Here is a 19,531-nt window from a genome sequence, read left to right on the forward strand (position 1 = left end):
TTGTACACGCACATTTTATTCCCCAGTGACCAGTGATGAAAAGTATCCTTTGTCCTTTTGTACTTCAGCAGTTCCCAATCTGTTCAGTTTAAATAATGTTCTGCAATTCTGGTTTTCCTCCCAAAGTGGTCAACTTCACATTTATCCACTTTATATTGCACCTACAAATAATCGTCCATTCAATCAATCTGTGGTACTTCCGCCCCGTGAGATTTCTCCAAGCGCTCCAGTTTCCTCCCACAGTCCAAAGATGTACTGGCTACTAGGTTAATTGGTCATTGTAAATTGTCCCGTGATTAGGCTAGGATTAAATCAGGGGTTGCTGAGTGTCGGGCTCGAAGGGCCGAGGGGCCTATTCCACACTGTATCTCAATAAGTAAAAATCATATTGAAACCTTTCGTATTTTCCTCAAATCCCATTCCTACAATGTTTCATGTTATTGGTTCCTTTACCCAAATCACTGATGTATATGTTTTAAACAGTTGGAGCCCTAGGCATTAACACAATTTATCATGATATCCCATTTCAGCATCTATTTGTACTCTCAACCCCTGTGAGCTTTATGCACTGTATATTCCAAAATGTAATAACAACTCATTTCAGAGAACAATTACATTCCATTTATTCATTCAGTTTAAAATTATCTCCACAAACTGCAATAGAAAATCTCTCATTTATTCCTGTCACTTCCTCTCCAAGACATCTGATAATTATATTTTCCAGGCAGGGATATTCCAAACCAGGGGGTTCTCCTTGTTTAACACGAGGTTTCCACATCATTGTTCCTTTTAAATAAGATCATAAGTGACCTCACTCTGCATATCAATCTACAATTCCCTGCTTGCCAAATATCTATTTACAATTGCCTTAAAATTATTCAACAGGCTACTTTCAATAAACTTCAATGAAGAAAGTTACGAAGACTCATGATGCAAAATGCATTTTTATTTCGTCATCAAAGGCTCTTGCAAATTTCTACAGGTGCATCGTGGACAGCATTCGAATTGGTAGCATCACCATCTGATGTATAGGTGCCACTGCACAGGATGAGGAGCAGCTGCTGAGGGTTGTAAACTCAGCCAGCGCCATCATGAGCACTAGCCTCCCCAGCATCGAGGACATCTTCAAAAAGCAATGCCTCAAGAAGGCAGGGTCCAGCTTCTTTCTCTCCACCGTCAGATTTCTGAACAGTCCATGGATCAATGAACACTACCTCACTATTTCACTCTTCCTATTTATCTATTTATTGACATACAGCACCGAACAGCCCCTTTGAGCCACGCTGCCCAGCAACCCCCCAATTTAATCCAAGCCCAATCACAGGACAATTTACAATGACCAATTAACCTTCCTACTGATAGGTCTTTTGGACTGTGGGAGGAAACCAGAGCACCCAGAGGAAACAGTCACAGGGAGAAGGTACAAACTCTTTAAAGGCAGCAGCTGGGATTGAACCTGGGTCAACTGTACTGTAAACCATTGTGCTAACTTCGACTCTTCTGTGCACTGCTTACTTATTTTAATATATTCTATGTGTAATTATGGTGATTTTTATATATTGCACTGCCAAACAACAAATTTCACAAAATAAGTTTAAGATAATAAGCCTGATTCTGGCAAAGTCACATTCATGGCCACCTCATTACCGTAGAGTCATCGGGTCATATAGCATGGCAAGACTGGTCCATGCCATCATGGTGCCCACCTAAGCTAGTCTCACTTGTTTGCTTCCCTTTCAACCTTTCCTATCCAATTGCTTATCCAAAGAGCTTTCTACAACGATTCATTCTACAGTAGCCTGGGGCCAAATGAAGATCAGGCCAGCTACAGATACCAATTCAGAGAGGGAAATCTGCCAATGACAAATCCCACAGGGTTCTGTTCTGGGACCCCCTCCTTTTTGTGATTTTTTTTATATACAAATGACCTGGATGAGGAAGTGGAAGGGTGGGTTGGTAAGTTTGCTGATGATGCAAAAGTTGGGGGTGTTGTGGATAGTCTGGAGGGTTGCCAGAGGTTACAGTGGGATAATGATAGGGTGCAAAACTGGGCTGAGATGGAGTTCAACCCAGATAAGTGTGAAGTGGTTCATTCTGGTAGGTCAACTTTGAAGACAGAATATAATATTAATGGTAAGACTCCTGGCAGTGTTGCAGATCAGTGAGATCTCGGGGTTCGTATCCACAGGACACTCAAAGCTGCTGTGCAGGTTGACAGTGTTGTTAAGAAGGCATATGGTGTGTTGGCCTTCATCAACCATGGAACTGAGTTCAAGAGCCGTGAGGTAATGTTACAGCTATATAAGACCTTAGTTAGACCCCATTTGGTGTACTGTGTTCAGCTTTGGTCACCTCATTACAGGAAGGATGCGGATGCTATAGAGAGGGTGCAGAGGAGATTTACAAGGATGTTGCCTGGATTGGAGAGCATGCCTTATCAGAATAGGTTGAGTGAACTTGGCCTTTTCTCCTTGGAGTGACAGAGGATGAGAGGTGACCTGATAGAGGTGTATAAGATGAGAGGTATTGATTGTGTGGGATGTCAGGGGTAAGTTTTTGACACAGAGAGTGGGGGGTGGGTGGAATGCACTGCCAGCGATGATAGTAGAGACGGATACAATAGGGTCTTTTAAAAGACTCTTAGATAGGTACAAGGAGCTTAGAAAAATAGAGGGCTATGTGGTAGGGAAATTCTAGGCAGCTTCTAGAATAAGTTACATGGTTGGCACAACATTGTGGGCTGAAGGGCCTGTAATGTGCTGTAGATTTTTATGTTCTATGTTCTAATGAGTGGATTTTTTTAAGTGTCTGGTAGTTATATGGTCCGCCATTAACGACATCTATTTTAGTTAACATTAGCTAACATTTAGATAAGATTAGCTTTATTTGTCACACGTACTTTGAAACGTGCAGTGAAATGTGCCATGTACGTCAATGACCAACACAATCCAAGGAACGCACTGGTTGGCAGGGGTAGTGCAGTTCACAGGTGTCGCCATGTTTTTGGCATCAACATAGCGCGCATCCACAATTTACCAAGGCTAACTAATATGTCTTTGGACTGTGGGAGGAAACCAGAGCACCAGGAGGAATCCCACACGGTTACAGAGAGAACATACAAACTCTTTGCAGTCAGTGGTGGGAATTGAATGCTGATCTTCCAGTCACTAGTGCTGTACAGCATTATGCTAACCAATACTACCATGCCATCCTTTTAGTCTTTTAGGCTGAAAAGCAGATGTGATACAAACTGAAAAGACTGGCTGTCTGAGATTATTCAGTTCAGTGCCCAGTACCAAAACTTTGCACAATATCAGCTCGGAAAGCTAGATCCAGCCCCTTTGAGCTGATATTGGTCTTTGTGGGAAGTGCAGGGGTCCTGATCTTTAGAACAGGCCTTTAATGTACTTGCTCAGTAATGTAACCAAAACGCTGCTGTAGCCTGCAGCAAGGCAACTTTTTCATTGCTGGAGCGACACAACAAGAATTGTACGTGGTTCTGGAATTCCTAAAAGATCAATTTTCAGTCGCACACAGACGAGGGAAGGAACTTACCCAAAGTGGCAGTAAATAGACGGCAGGGTCCTCAAACAGGCCAAGAAAAAGGTCCACAAGAATAAAAAAGTAGGTGACACCCCGTGTAGACCAATGATTATACAATTTGTAGAATCTGTGGGGAAGACAAAGGTTCTTAAAGTTAGTAATGTTTATAATGTGAAAGGAATGAATCACATGCACTTTTTCTGAATAAAGAAACCCCAGTGGTCAGTGACTGGTAATGCCTGGTATGGAAGCTCCAATGTACAGGATCAAGAGAGACTGCAGAGGGCTGTAGACTCAGCCGGCACAACCCACAGCCTACCCCACCATCTAAAGGCAGTACCTCAAGTAGATGACACCCATCACTAAGCACCATTCTGGACATGCCCTCTTCTCATCACCACCAATAGGGAGGGAGTGCAGGAGACTGAAGATCCACACAGCATTTTAGGAACAGCTTCATTCCCTCAGATTTCTCAAAGGTCCATGAACTATTCCCCTTTTGCACTCTTTTATCTCTCACACTGTATTGCTGACATAAGACAACAAGTTTCATGACTTATGTCAGTAATAGTAAACCTAAACCTGATTCTGAAAAATAAAACCATATTCCTCACCACTCTGAATGATGATAATGCATATAATACCGACTCACATCACTCAGTGTCAGGTTGTAGCATATGAGTATTCAGGCTCAAGCCAACATTTCTTAATTCTGTAAAATTTCCAGGCTGCTCTACCCCATCAGATTTGTTTAATGTGCTTTTCCTTCCCAAATGAATTGTACTCTCCACAAATGAAGCCAACACTTTTTACACTCAAGACAAAAATGACTGAGATGTTGGAATCTAGAACAAAAACAGAAAGCTGCAGGAGCTCAGCAGCCCTGTGGAGGTAGAACTTCCAAGTCAATGCTTCAGCTTGGGACTCTGCATCGGGACTGAAGGGAAACTACCCAGTGTGCAATGACTATCATCCAGTAGCACTTTCATCCACTGTGATGAAGAGCTTTGAGAGGTTGGTGATGAAACTTATCAACTCCTGCCCAAGGAGTGACTTGGATCCACTCCAATTTATGTACCACCACAACAGGTCAACAGCAGACGCCATTTCATTGGCTCTTCACTCAACCCTGGGACATCTGGTTAGCAAAGATGCACATAACAGTTGCTCTTCATTGAGTACAGCCCAACGTTCAATACTATCAACCCCTCAAAAATAACCAATCTGCTCCGAGACCTTGGCTTCGATCCCTCCTTGTGTAACTGGATCCTTAATTTCCTCACTTGCAGACGCGAGTCAGTTCAAGCTGGCAACAACATCTCCTTCATAATCCCCATCAGCACAGGTGCACCACAAGGCTGTGTGTTTGGTCCCTTGCTCTACTCGCTTTACACTTACGAAAGAGAGGCTAAGCACAGCTCCAATGCCATATTCAAGTTTGCTGACGACACAACTGTTGTTGGCAGAGTCAAAGGTGGCGACCAATCAGCATACAGGAGGGAGATTGAAGATATGGGTGAATAATGCCACAGCAACAACCTTTCACTTCAATTTAATGTCAGAAAATGCAAGCAGTATATGACCCAAAGTCATTGCTCTTCACAGACATCCATGAAAAAAAACCCAAAGGATGACTGACAGAAAAAAGTTTGAACCCCAAAGCCCCCTACTCCCCCCATGCACAAGCTGCAGCAAAACATTAACCCCTCCTTTCCCCCACTAGTTTCAGTACAAAGCATCAGCCCCCACCACCACCGACCATACAAGCAATAGTAAGCTCCCAGAGAACATGATCTAGAGTCCATCTCACTACTTCAACGTCTCAACAGGCCCTCTCTCTCAGCAACGAAGGAGATATTGCTCCTGCCACAGTGAGAGGGGACGCCAACAACTCACCATTTTGATGTTACAGTCTGCAGCATGGCTTATTTGAGATCCCCCCACCCCCCCCAACGAGGACTGAGGAGGTCTCCGCCGGCCTCGCCCGCCGTCTCAAATGTTTTGATCTCCTGTGACGCTTCATTTAGCAACATCGGCGAGGAAGCGGGTCAGCTACAGGGCCGCACCCCGAAGGCATACATCTCCCAAGCCACTCCCGGAGTTCCGAAGAGTAGGAACCCACCGCCCATGTCAGCAATATCAAGGAGCTGGTTATTGATTTCAGGAGGAGGAAAGCAGAGGTCCATGAGCCGATCGTCATCAGGGGATCAGAGGTGGAGACAGTTAGTAACTTTAAATTCCTTGGTGCTAACATTTCAGAGGACCTATCCTGGATCCAACATGTTACTACTATTACAAAGAAGACACAGCAGCGCCTCTACTTTCTTAGAAGTTTGCGAAGATTCAGCATATCATTTAAAACTTTGACAAACGTCTACAGGTACACAGTGGAGAGCATCCTTACTGGTTGCACCACCACCTGGTATGGAAACACGAATGTCCTTGAATGGAAAAGCCTACAAAAAGTAGATGATATAACCAAGTGCATCACAGGAAAAGCCCTCCTTACCATTGAGCACTTCTACATGGGAGTGCTGCCATAAGAAAGCAGTATACATCATCAAAGACACTCACCATCTAGGTTATACTCTCTTTTAACTGCTCCTGTTGGGAAGGAGTACAGGAGCCTTAGGTCCCACACCACCAGGTTCAGGAACAGCTATTACCCTTCCACCGTCAAGCTCCCAAACTAGCATGGATAATTTCACTCACCTCAATACTGAACTGATTCCACAACCTATTGACCTGTTTTCAAGGACTCTACAACTCATGCTCTCAATATTACTTATTTACTATTATTTGCTTATTTTGTATTTGCACAGTTTTTCGTCCTTTGCACATTGGTTTTTTTGACTGCCTTTGTGCGTAGTTTTTCACTGATTCTATTGTGTTTCTTCGTATCTACTGAGAATGCCTGAAAGAAAATAAATCTCAGGGTAGTATACGGTGGCATATACATACTTTGTTAATACATTTACTTTGAACTTTGTGTAGGAAAGATCGTGGTTCACGCAGTGTTTAAGGGCTCAGATAGAGCGTGGTAGATGATAGGCAATCATTTGGGAAGGAGATAATAAGCAAATGGAGCCTGTAAGGGTAGGAGACGGTGGGACAGTCACCAGAAGATGATAGGTGGAGTCACATGGGGAGGGGAAATAGGCACATTCAACAAGGTAGGATAGTGGAATCAGAATCAGGTTGATTATCACCAACGTTTGACATGAAACTTGTTAACTCAGCAGCAGTAGTTCAATGCAGTACATAATCTAGCAGAAAGAGAGAGAGAGAAAAAAATAAATAAAATAAAACATAATAATAAACAAGTAAATCAATTACGTATATTGAATAGATTATTTAAAAATGTGCAAAGACAGAAATACTGTATATTAAAAAAAGGTGAGGTAGTGTCCAAAGCTTCAATGCCCATTTAGGAAACAGATGGCAGAGGGGAAGAAGCTGTTCCTGAATCGCTGAGTGTGTGCCTTCAGGCTTCTGTATCTCCTACCTGATGGTAACAGTGAGAAAAGGGCATGCCCTGGGTGCTGGAGGTCCTTAATAATGGACGCTCCTTTCTGAGACACTGCTTCCTAAAGATGTCCTGGGTACTTTGTAGGTTAGTGCCCAAGATGGAGCTGACTAGATTTACAACCTTCTGCAGCTTCTTTCGGTCCTGTGCAGTAGCCCCTCCATACCAGACAGTGATGCAGCCTGTCAGAATGCTCTCCACAGTACAATTATGGAAGTTTTTGGGCGTATTTGTTGACATGCCAAATCGCTTCAAACTCCTAATAAAATATAGCTGCTGTCTTGCCTTCTTTATGACTACATCAATATGTTGGGACCAGGTTAAGTCCTCAGAGATCTTGACACCCAGGAACTTGAAGCTGCTCACTCTCTCCGCTTGATCCCTCTATGAGGATTAGTATGTGTTCCTTTGTCTTACCCTTCCTGAAGTCCACAACCAGCTCTTTTCTCTTACTGACGTTGAGTGCCAGGTTGTTGCTGTGGCACCACTCCATTAGTTGGCATATCTCACTCCTGTATGCCCTCTCGTCACCACCTGAGATTCTACCAACAATGGGTGTAACGTCAGCAAATTTATAGATGGTATTTGAGCTATGCCTAGCCACACAGTCATGTGTATACAGAGAGTAGAGCAGTGGGCTAAGCACACATCCCTGAGGTGCGCTAGTGTTGATTGTTAGCGAAGAGGATACGTTATCACCAATCCGCACAGACTGTGGTCTTCCATTTAGGAAGTTGAGGATCCAATTACAGAGGGAGGTACAGAGGCCCAGGTTCTGCAACTTCTCAGTCAGGATTGTGGGAATGATGGTATTAAATGCTGAGCTACAGTCGATGAACAGCATCTTGATGTGGGTGTTCGTGTTATCTAGGTGGTCTAAAGCTGTGAAAAGAGCCATGGAGATTGCATCTGCTGTTGACCTATTGTGATGATAGGCAAATTGCAATGGGTCCAGGTCCTTACTGAGGCAGGAGTTCAGTCTAGTCATAACCAACCTCTCAAAGCATTTCATCACCGTCGATGTGAGTGCTACCAGGTGATAGGATGAACAAAGGGAAAAGGAAACCAGGCGGAGGTGAATAATAAACATGAATCGATAGATATATTAATCTCAAAGGAAATTATAGTGTCACAGTAGCATTACAAGTGCACAGATATAATTACTAGAAGAGAAGAAGAATGAATAAAAAATAAGTTACCACAAACAGTCTGACAGGAGGAGGGTCTTCACCTCCCCGGCTATAGGTTGACTCATTATAGAGCCTAATGGCCGAGGGTAAGAATGACCTCATACAGCGCTCTTTGGAGCAAGGTGGTTGTCTTTGCCTGTTACTAAAAGTGCTCCTCTGTTCAGCCAAGGTAGCATGCAAAGGGTAAGAAATATTGTTGAGTATTGCCAGGATTTTCTGTAGGGTCCTTTGTTCTACCACAGCCCCCAGTGTGTCCAGTTTCAGCTAGTCTTTCTAATAGGTGTGTTGAGCCGAGTTGGTGCACACCACCGCACAGAGGATCCTGCAGATGCTGGAAATCCAATGGACACAAAATGCCGGAGGAACTCAGCAGGTTAGGCAGCATCCACAGAGACAAATAAACAGTCGATGTTTTGGGCGTGGACTATTTAATCTGTTTCCACCGTCCTCAAGTAGTATATCTCAGATCCTAACAATGCTTTCTATGAAACTTCCTCATTTTATTTGTTTCCTTTTCCACTGCATTCATGGATTAAATTTTATGTGATAGACGTTCACGTGGCCCAGCTAAGCTGAGAAAGTCGTATCTTTATCTGTAATTCTTAATTCTACAAAAACAACAAGAACAAAAGCCCTGAGACCCATTTACACTGACAAAAGAATGGATTATTAAACACTTACCGGATTGCTTTTGGTGACGTTTCAAACTGGATGTTTCTGTTATACTGAGCATCGGAAACATAAGCCGCAGCAAGCTGAAGTTGCTGTTAATTTGTAACAGAAATGAGATTTTAAAAGGAAAATGTGTCATTCGTTGTATAATTTACCAAGAAACTTATGCTTTTTTAAGAATTTCATTTCATAGGTTACAGAGGTGGCTACAGTTCAGGGCAAGTTTACTATAAAGCTATAGGGATGTCTGGAGATAGTGAAAGATGCTTTATAAATGCAAGACTTCCAAGCCTTACTTCTGATGAAAAGGCTTTAAATTTATAAATCAATTTTTCTCTACCCCTTCAAGGGGCAGCCTTTCATCAATGATGGCTTGAAACTGTACATTAAACACTGAACCAAGCGTCCTTCAAAAACTGCTGACAACTTACGATGGGAAGGAAGCAAATCTGACAAGTCATGTTTTCAATACCCACCGTGTAATTCTCCACTCTTGTAGGAAGGCGCTTGCCTGACAGCACATTTGCAAACAGACCTGCATTCTTACAGTACTTTAGAAGTTTTGGTAAATTAGTTTATTATTGTCACATGTAGTGAGGTACAGTGAAAAACTTCTGCTTTGCATAACCACTGTAAGGAAATACAGCCGCTTTAAAAGCTACTGAATTTGCTGGTAATAGCATTTTAACCAGAAAAAAAACACTCAAACTTGGATCAAAGGTTCTTGGTAGTTTTGAAACTGTGGCAAAACAGTAAATTAGCTTTCAGGCTTACCTTTGCTCAGCAATTTAAATAATGGTAACAAGATCACCAATGTTTTGTACCAATTATTGCAAAGCTCCGTGAAACTATTAATTTACCTGCTGTTCAAAAGTTTCAGATAAATAGAAGACTTTGAATGACGAAGTGGAAAATAAGTGAATTTTTTTGCTCACACTGGCAATCTCACAGACTAACCTAGTTGGGGAAAACATTCAACAGGTATCCTGTTGTCTCCACTCAATATCTATGGCCCTAAGGATCTATAAGTTTGGCATTCGACTGTGGGGTCCAGGACTTTGTTAGACCACAAGTTCAATTTAACTACTGTTGTGTGTGGAGCTACCTAAAACATTGAGTTTATTATTGTCACTTATACCAAAGTAGATTGAAAAGTTTTAGCTGCATGACATCCAGCCAGATCATTCCACAATAACAGAACATAGAACATAGTGTTACATTTAGCAGTGAGAGTGCAATGCGGATAGACAAATAAAGTTCAAGGTCCATGACAAGCTGACCAGGGAGGTCAACAGTTCATAATTATCATATGAGAGTCTCATAGCTGTGAGATAGAAAATATCCTCGAACATCGTGGCACATGTTCTCAAAATTTAGTACCTCTGCTTGTTGGAAGGGGGAAGGAGAGAGAATGACCAGTGAAGGAGAAATCTTTGATCATATTGGCTGTTTTCCCAAGGTAGTGAGCAGGCGGTATAGACAGACTCAATTGAGACGAGACCGATTTTTGTGATACACTGAGCTGTGTTCACTGTTTTCTGCAATTTCTAGCAAGCTTTGGCAACAACAGTTGCGACACGAAACAAAGCTTCTCATAACCTGAAACTCAACTTCAGCGCCATTGAAACATACAGGTACGTGAACTTTTTGTGTCAGGGAAAAAGGCTGCTTTCACCTTCCTGAAGTCAATGCCCAGCTGGTACACTACGACTACTCTTAGCTGACCCAACCCCAGAGCAAGGGTTGAGATGGCAAAATCTATCCTATTCCTGATTTGCCAGTGACATCCTTATTCAATATTGCCCACCTTATGGACAAGATATCCAAGCAAAACCTAATGGAATTCAGAAACTAAAGTATGCAGGTATTTGTTCATTGAATAAAAAAATTGGACTCGATTCTAAGAACACTGACATTTAAAAGGTCAGGTGGCTCTCCATAAAGGCAATTTTGTGACAAAACTAAATTGATTCAGTTTTTTTTCCTGACATGAAAAGTGATCAATGGGACTTTTAAAAATAGGCTGTGAGATGAAGAAAAAGAATGCAGAAAAACTTGAACGTGCAAAGATAATGTTAGCTAGGCTTTACATTAACTGGAGGAAGTATTCAAAACCATTGACTCTTTCCAAATTAAACATCTTTGCGTGATAATAATCACAGCAATACAGCACAGATATGAGCCCTTTCTCCTCATAAGTCTACGTTGATCATGTTGTCCACCTCAGCTAGTCCCAATTTCCTAGGATATCAATGGGTCAAGACAGCATTCTATTGAGAAGACAACCAACACCAGACACAGAAATTAAGTATTTCTCACACTTGCACAACAGATAACATTAAGATAGTACTGGGAGGCATGGTAGAATAGTGTTTAGCACACTTTACAGTACCAGTGACTTGTGTTCAGTTCCCACCACTGCCTGCAAGGAGTTTGTACATTCTTCCCGTGACTGCACGGGTTTCTTCCGGGTGTTCAGGTTTCCTTCTGCAGTCCAAAGACGTACCGGTTAGTAGGTTAATTGGTCACTGTAAATCGTCCCATGATTAGCCTAGTGTTAAATCGGGGATTGCTGGGTGTGCACATCTCGAAGGGCCTATTCTGTGCTGTATCTCATTAAATATATAAATAAATAGACTGAAAGGGTGGGGTGTGAATATTTTATTACATTTAATATTTTGAATATTACATTGAATATTTTATACAGCATTATTTCAAGGATTTTTTTTTTACAGAATTAATCACCTGTTCACATCAAAACAAACTTTTCTATCTGGAAGCTAAAGAGTACTTTGCTTACAAGTTGTGTTTAAGTTGAAGGGAACTTTAAAAAAAACATGGTGGATTTTACAAGGAACTGAAGCAATAATATTCACCAACAAGCCTTTAATTCTAACTTTCAGGCCATTCCAGATTTAGCTGATCCATTAAAACTATCTGTACTTTGACTAACAATACAGTTGGGAAGATATTGTAGGATAATACAGGACATCAGCTCCCATCAGAAAGAAACTCAAACTTCAGTTGATAAATTGGGAATAAAGCTACCATCTGAGTTCAGACCTACAGGCTGATTGTCCAGCATCCTGAGCGAACAGGTTGGCGGGCAGACAGTGGACCCCCAGAATAGTGAATGGAGGAGGGGGGGGGGAATAGAAGGCAACGAGTTCACACCCCAGATCAAAGGGGGTGGGGATAGAGGGCAGAGAGTGGGCTCGCCAGAAAACAAGGGTGATGGTTGAAGAAAAGAAGTGGTTGAGTGTGAAGCGAGAGGCAAAAACATCTAAATTCATCTTGGGCGAAAAACCGCATTGTCTTTACGTAGGGCTATGCCGCTAATTTAGGGGAAAAACCGCTCTTGTTGGGAATAACATGAAGATGTGGATTATATCTGAAAGACACACATTTCTTTCAAATTGTGTGTTACTTTACACAATAGAAAACTTCAAAAGGGGAAAAAAAGTTAAGCAGAGACCATGAAGAGAAAAACCATTTGCCGCGGGTTTACGTTTCACTCGTTATAACCACTGTTAATTTAGCGCAGTAAATGAGAGAGAGCTCACCTCATCGTCCACAAAAGGTTTCAACTTCCCGCTCCTTTCTTCTCCGCGTTTCTCCGGTTGTTCCGCGGCAGCGGGCAGTATGTGGTCCGGGAGCGACATGGTGAGTTCTCCTTCACTCTCCGGCTCGGGAGCGAGGGGAGTTCCAACTCACCAGCACGGGCGGGTTGGTCGAAGGGAAAAACTGCCGCCGGAGGGGCTTACTTTTTGCTGACTATGGTTTCTGTCTCTGAAAACAAAAAAGATTTTCCTTTCCTCGTGACCGCACTTTATATTCAGGAACATTGTATAACAACCTTTTGAAAGTATTTTATATATTGTCAGCTAAAATGCGAGGTAAGCTAGTTATTTTTTAAAAATCATGTGATAGACTAAGGGGCAAAAAAAGGGCGGAAACACGGCGGCGGATCCTTAATTTCCTCTTTTTCGCCCTACTCACGTTGATGAAGAGCTTGGAAAAGCCTTGTTGGTGCTTTACCGATACTACATCAAATTTTACTTCCGTTAGTTATTAATGAACGTGCAAGTAAATATGTTGCTGGTCGCAAGCTTTTTTTCCCACACAAGGGATATGTTCCTTCTTCAAGATGTGGGGCTGAGACCTGGCGGTAATAGTTTGTGCGTTGGTGTAAAGTAATGATTTATTGAGGATTGGTCACCGGTGACCGACTTTCCTTTTCCAACCGGCTTTTATCCGTCCGGAATTGTGGCATCCGAACACACGCTTTGTTCACGCGTGGACTTCTCACTGTTCAAATCTCCAGAATTATGCTCAAAGTGCTTTAGGAGTGTTTTTTTTACACACTTCACTGCGTTTTACATCGAGGTTAAGGATTGTTTAACTGTAACATCTAGATCGACAGCAAGCCTATTTCTCCCCCGTTCTCATCGCCGTTGGAGTTAAAAACTAGGAACGGTGGATTTCGAACGTCTCACAGAGCCCCTGAAAAGTACATCGGGTTTGGTTCTTAAACGGATTTGGAAGACGCTCGTTTTCTTTTATGCCATCATAAAATTTCAACAAAGTTTTGCTTTGCCGAAGTGTAATTTGCTGATTTCCCCAACTGCTTTGCTCCAATTGACTAGCGTAGATTTGGTTGGCTACTGAAAGGCGAAGAAAATCGCAGATCGACAAGAACAGAAAGAAATTGCTACAATTACTCCGTAGGTCGGATAGCCTTAAAGGGGTGTGTGTGTATAAATGAGATGGTGAAACAGACACAGACAGAAGTAGTGTTAATCTGTTCTTTTAAATAATCTACCCCAGTTCCAACATGTATTCTTTCTGGATGGCGGTCAGATGAAATTCTGGGAAGTTGCCTACCACGATGAGAAGAACAGACAGAATTGTGCCGATAAACACAAAAGATTCTGCAGATGCTGGAAATCCAGAGCGACACATACAAGCAACACACATCAAAGTTGCTGGTGAACGCAGCAGGCCAGGCAGCATCTCTAGGAAGAGGTACAGTCGACGTTTCAGGCCAAGACCCTTCAGTTCTGACGAAGGGTCTCGGCCTGAAACGTCGACTGTACCTCTTCCTAGAGATGCTGCCTGGCCTGCTGCGTTCACCAGCAACTTTGATGTGTGTTGCTTGAATTTCCAGTATCTGCAGAATTCCTGTTGTTTGCGACACATACAAACTACCTTCCATCAGGACTGAAATGTAGTAGTTCTGTTATCACCTGCCTGTCGGGCTCTGCCAGTCAGCTACCAAATGCATGAACGTGGAATTAAAGAAATTCAGCTTGTTTAGTTTTTCATTCAATTAACACAACGAGGTTCTCGGAAGTCTGCTTTTACTTTAATTTCTGTGCAGTGGGTCGGGACATTTCCTGAGACCGACACGTCTCCTGTTTCCAACGTTCTGTTGAATACCGTTTCTCAATGCAACACTTGTTGAATTGGAAGTGGATAAATCTTCAAAGTCCGAAGTTCAAAATAAATGTATTATCAAAATACATATATGGCACCATTCACTGCCCTGAGATTATTTTTTGCGGGCATTCACAGTAAATACAAAGAAACACAATAGAATTACTGAAAACTGCACAAAAACCAAGGTGCAAACAAATAGTGCCAATGCAAAAAAGAAAATGATGATAATAATAATAATAAACCAACAATAAATATTGAGAACAATGGTTGCAGTGTTCTTGAAAGTAAGTTCATAGATTGTGGAATCAGTTCCCTGTTGGGGTGAGTGCAGATATCCAATCTGATTCAGCAACCAGATGGTTGAGGGGTAATAATTGTTCATGAGCCTGGTGGTGTGGGACCTAAGGCTCCTTTCTTTTTAAATCTTTTTATTGAATTAGTACACAAAAGGTAAACCATATAGGCACTAATACGCTGTTGCAATATAACTTTACAGGGACCTAAGGCTCCTGTACCTCCTTCTTGGTAGGTGCAGCAAGAAGAGAGCACGGCTTAGGTGGTGGGGGGTCCTTGATGATAGATGCTGCTTTCCTGCAATTACAGCGCTCCTTGCAGATGTGTAGATGTGCTCAGTGGTGGGGTGGGCCTTACCTGTGATAGACTGGGCTGTATCCACGGCTTTTTATAGGCTTTTCCATTCATTGGTATTGGTGTTTCCAAGCTATGAGGAAACCAGTTAATATATGTTCTCCACCGTGCATTTATAGAAGTTTGTCAAACTTTTAGATGGCATGCTGAATCTTTGCAAACATCTACGAAAGTAGAGGTGCTGCCCCTAATGGTGCTTTGTAATGGCACGTATGTACTGAGCTCGGGATAGATTCTCTGAAGTGAATAATGCCCAGGAATTTAAAGTTACTGAACCTCTCCACCTCCGATCCCCCAATGAGGAATAGCTGATGGACCTCCTGTTTCCTCCTCTTGTCATTAACAATCTACTTTATGGTTTTGCTGACACTGAGTGAGAGGTTGCTGTGGCACCATTCAGCCAGATTTTTAATCTCCCTCCTATATGCTGATTTGTCACTACCTTTGACTTGGCCAACAACATCAGCAATGTTGAATATGCCATTGGAGCTGTACTTAACCTCACAGTCATAAGCATAAGGATGATAGATCAGGGGGCTAAGCACACAGCCCTGTGGTGCAACTGTGCTGACAGTTATTGTGGAGGAGATGTTGTTGCCTATCTGTACTGACAGGGGTCCGCAAGTGAAGAAATCAAGGATCCAGTTGCACAAGGATGTAGCGGCCTAGGCCCTGGAGATTATTGATCATTTTTGAGGGGATGATAGTGTTGAATGCAGAGTATTCATCTAGATGTATGCATCTTCACTGACCAGACTTTCCAGGGTTGAGTGAAGAGCCAATAAAATGGCTTCTGCTGTTGATCTGCTATGACAGTAGGCAAATTGGAATGGATCCAAGTCACTCCTCGGGCACGAGCTGATGTTTCAACACCAACCTCTCAATGCACTTCATCACAATGGATGTAAGTGCTACTGGATGATAGACATTGAAGCAGGTTACCACATTCTTCCTTGGCACCTGTACCTTTCCTGCAGTCCTGACTGGAAAGCCAAAGCAAAGCTACAGAACCTGAGCCTCTGTACCTCCTTCTGCAACTGGACATGCCCTCTTCTCATCGTTACCAGCAGGACAGAGGTACAGAAGCCTGAAGACACACACTTAGCAATTCAGGAACAGCTTCTTCCACTCTGCCATCAGATTTCCAAATGGACATTGAACCCATGAACAGGACTTCATTTTTTTTATTATTTCTGTTTTTACAATTTAAAATTTAACTCTTTAATTTAGACCATAAGACCATAAGACAAAGGAGCAGAAGTCGGCCATTCAGCCCATCTAGTCTGCTCCGCCATTTTATCATGAGTTGATCCATTCTCCCATTTAGTCCCACTCCCCCGCCTTATCACCATAATCTTTGATGCCCTGGCTACTCAGATACCTATCAATCTCTGCCTTAAATACACCCAATGACTTGGCCTCCGCTGCTGCCTGTGGCAACAAATTGCATAGATTCACCACAAGCTGACTAAAAAAAATTTCTTTGCATTTCTGTTCTGAATGGGCGCCCTTCAATCCTTAAGTCATACCCTCTCGTACTAGACTCCCCCATCACGGGAAACAACTTTGCCACATCCACTCTGTCCATGCCTTTCAACATTTGAAATGTTTCTATGAGGTCTCCCCTCATTCTTCTAAACTCCAAGGAACATTTACATATGTACTTACTGTAATTCATTTTTTTCTATATTATCATGTTTTGCATTGTACTGCTGCTGCTAAGTTAACAAATTTCATTTCATATGCCAGTGATATTAAACCTGATTCTGATTGAAGCTGGCAGAAGCAAGAGGTTAAATATATCAGTAAAAACTCCAGCCAATTGATTAACACAGATCTTCAATACTCAGCCAGATATACCGTCTGGGCCAGATGCTTTCTGTGGGTTCACCTTCTGAAGGATGTTTTCATGCTGACCTCAGAGATGGAAATTGCAGAGTCCTTGGAGGTTGTGGAGGTTCGTGAAGGTGGCTCCATGTTCTGTCAGTCAAAGCAAGCATAAAAGGCATTGAGCTCATCTGGGAGTGAAACCTTGTTGTGACGTGTCGCTTGGTTTCACTTTGTGTAGGAGGTGATAGCATTCAAGCCCCGCCAAACTGGCAAGCATCCTGTGATTCAAGTTTGTTCCAGAATTGCCACTTTGGCCGTGAGATGGCTTTCTGGAGATTGTACCTGGACCTCTTGTAATTGTCTTGTTTGCCAGACTTGACAGCTAGAGCTTATTCAAAATGTCGGCTGCATTTTAAAGGCTTTAGAGGCCTGGGAAGTCCTGTAAGGAAAGTTTTGGTACATCACTACAATGTGAACACATTGCACTACTATTGGATACAGAGGCATAAAATGTGCTTTCTATTAAGGGTCATGAGCATGGAAACAATCTCTTTAGACCACTGACACTAAACTGGGGCTCACGATCTTATTTATGCCAAGGACTAACACCATTAAGTAAGGGGTCCATGGACCCAGGTTGGGAACTGCTGCTCTAAACCAGCCACTCATCTCCTTTCATTCTCTCCACATTCCTATGAACAACTCCAGACTCTACCATTTGCCCTATACCTGTCAAATATTACAGGACATAGCTTAAAGGTGAAAGAGGGAAAGTTCAAAGGAGACTTGTATATGTTTTTGTGTAGGTGCCTGAAAGACGGCTCTGGTAAAGCAGATATGATAGCAGTGTATAAAAGGCAATACCATGAACAGACAGGGAATTGAGGGATATAGACAAAATGCATACCGGTAGTATAAGTTAAAATTAGCATGGTTGGCACAGACATCATGTGCTGAAGATTCTGTTCCTGTGCTGTTCTATGTTCTATGTTCTATGTACCCACTAGAGACAATTAACCTACCAATATGCAAGTCTTTTGGGTTTTCAAGGAATCCAGAAGACCCTGAAGAAACTGACTCATTTACAGCAGGGGTTCCCAACCTTTTTTTTAATGCCATAATCAATACCATTAAGCAAAGTGTGCGCAGACCCCAGGTTGGGCACCCCTCATTTACAGGGAAAACTTGCAAAATTCACACAGACAGCACTGGGATTCCTAAGCAATGCATACAAAATGCTGGGGGAACTCAGCAGGTTAGGTAGCATATATGGAAATTAATAAAGAATCAATGTTCTGCGCGAGACCCTTCATCAGGGGTTACCGAGGTTGTGAGACAGGAAGTGTCACTGCTCTACCCTTTGTATTAGATGACATAAAGTGTGGTTAGACATAGAGGTAAGCGGAGCACATTCCGTAACAGTTTTGACCTTTCTGTGAAAAATGATATTTTATCCATTAAATAGGGGCCGTGGACAATTCTGATTTGATGGAGACAGACGTGAAAGCACAGAGGAACATCTGGAGAAATTTCTGAAATGCCAGTTCGCTGCTGTTGTTACTGCGTGGTCGGGAATCTTCCGGAGGGAAGGCCTCAAAATCCCTACCTTTGCCTGCTGTTGGCGACCGAGATTGAGGTTGAATCGTTTGGATAGAGATGGCGCTCAGTACTCGGTGTCGGAGAGCTGATCGGAGGCTCGAAGTTTTCAGATGACTCAGAGTCGGACTGTGGTCAGGCATGGCAGGGAGAGTTTTTCTTCCTTCTCCCATCTGCGTGAGATGTGGGACATTTGAGAGACTTTGAACTTTTTACTGTGCTCGTAGACTTCTTCATCAAGTTATGGTATTGTTGCACTGTTGTAAATATATGTTATAATTATGTGGTTTTGTTAGTTTTTTCAGTCTTGGTCTGTCCTGTGTTTTGTGATATCACACCGGAGGAAATATTGTATCATTTCTTAATGCATGCATTACTAAATGACAATAAAAGAGGACTGCGTGTCTTCATAATCTAATCTAATCTAATATAATATTCTCATCCATGCCAAACAACAAAGGCCCAAGCAGTCATCCCTGCAGCATACCACTGATTACAGACTTCTAGCCAGAGAACCAACTGCCTCTACAATCACTACTGTCTGCATCTTGTCATGCTGCCAACTTTGGATTCCACCTTGTAACCCACTCTCCTGAAACAGTTCCCATGTGAAATCTTGTCAAAGGCTTTGCTAAGTAAAGTCCATGTACATCAAGTCAACTGCTTTGTCTTTATCAAGTGACCCCCTCAAAACTCTGATTTGTGAGACATGATTTTCCCTGGATGAAACTATGTTCACCTCTCTCCCCACTTAATCGTCCTCTGCCTTTCCAAGTGACCATAAATCCTACCATTAAGATTCTTCTTTTGAATGGTTTCCCTAAAGTTCACTCACTCTAGTTTCCTAACTTATCTCTACTATCCTTATTGAATATGAGGACATAGCTCTTTTCCAGTCTTCTGCTACTTCAGCTGTGATAGTCCTGTGAAATACGTTTGTAATTTGTCTTGGCCATTTTAAGCACAACAACATCCTGGAGCAGGTATTTCTAACCTAGGATCCAAGGACTCCTTGCTTAAAAAATGTTGGAAAACCCTGACTTGGAGAAACAGCTATAACCAGAACACCAGATTCAGTGTCAATATG

General features: G+C 42.4%; 1 protein-coding gene across 1 annotated transcript in view; it reads right to left on the reverse strand.

Annotated features, from left to right (window-relative positions):
• The window catches only part of tpcn3 (two pore segment channel 3), a 59,936-nt gene extending 46,573 nt beyond the window's left edge, over positions 1-13,363 (reverse strand). Inside the window, exons 1-3 of the mRNA XM_063072821.1 lie at positions 12,495-13,363; positions 8,941-9,023; positions 3,556-3,670 (exon numbers count right to left, since the gene is read on the reverse strand). Of these exons, the coding sequence (XP_062928891.1) occupies positions 3,556-3,670; positions 8,941-9,023; positions 12,495-12,593 (297 nt within the window). The 5' untranslated portion in view covers positions 12,594-13,363. The remainder of the gene's footprint in view (positions 1-3,555; positions 3,671-8,940; positions 9,024-12,494) is intronic.
• Between the last annotated feature and the right edge of the window lie 6,168 nt (positions 13,364-19,531).

The sequence above is a fragment of the Mobula hypostoma genome, chromosome 2, assembly GCF_963921235.1.
Source record: "Mobula hypostoma chromosome 2, sMobHyp1.1, whole genome shotgun sequence".
NCBI lineage: Eukaryota > Metazoa > Chordata > Chondrichthyes > Myliobatiformes > Myliobatidae > Mobula > Mobula hypostoma.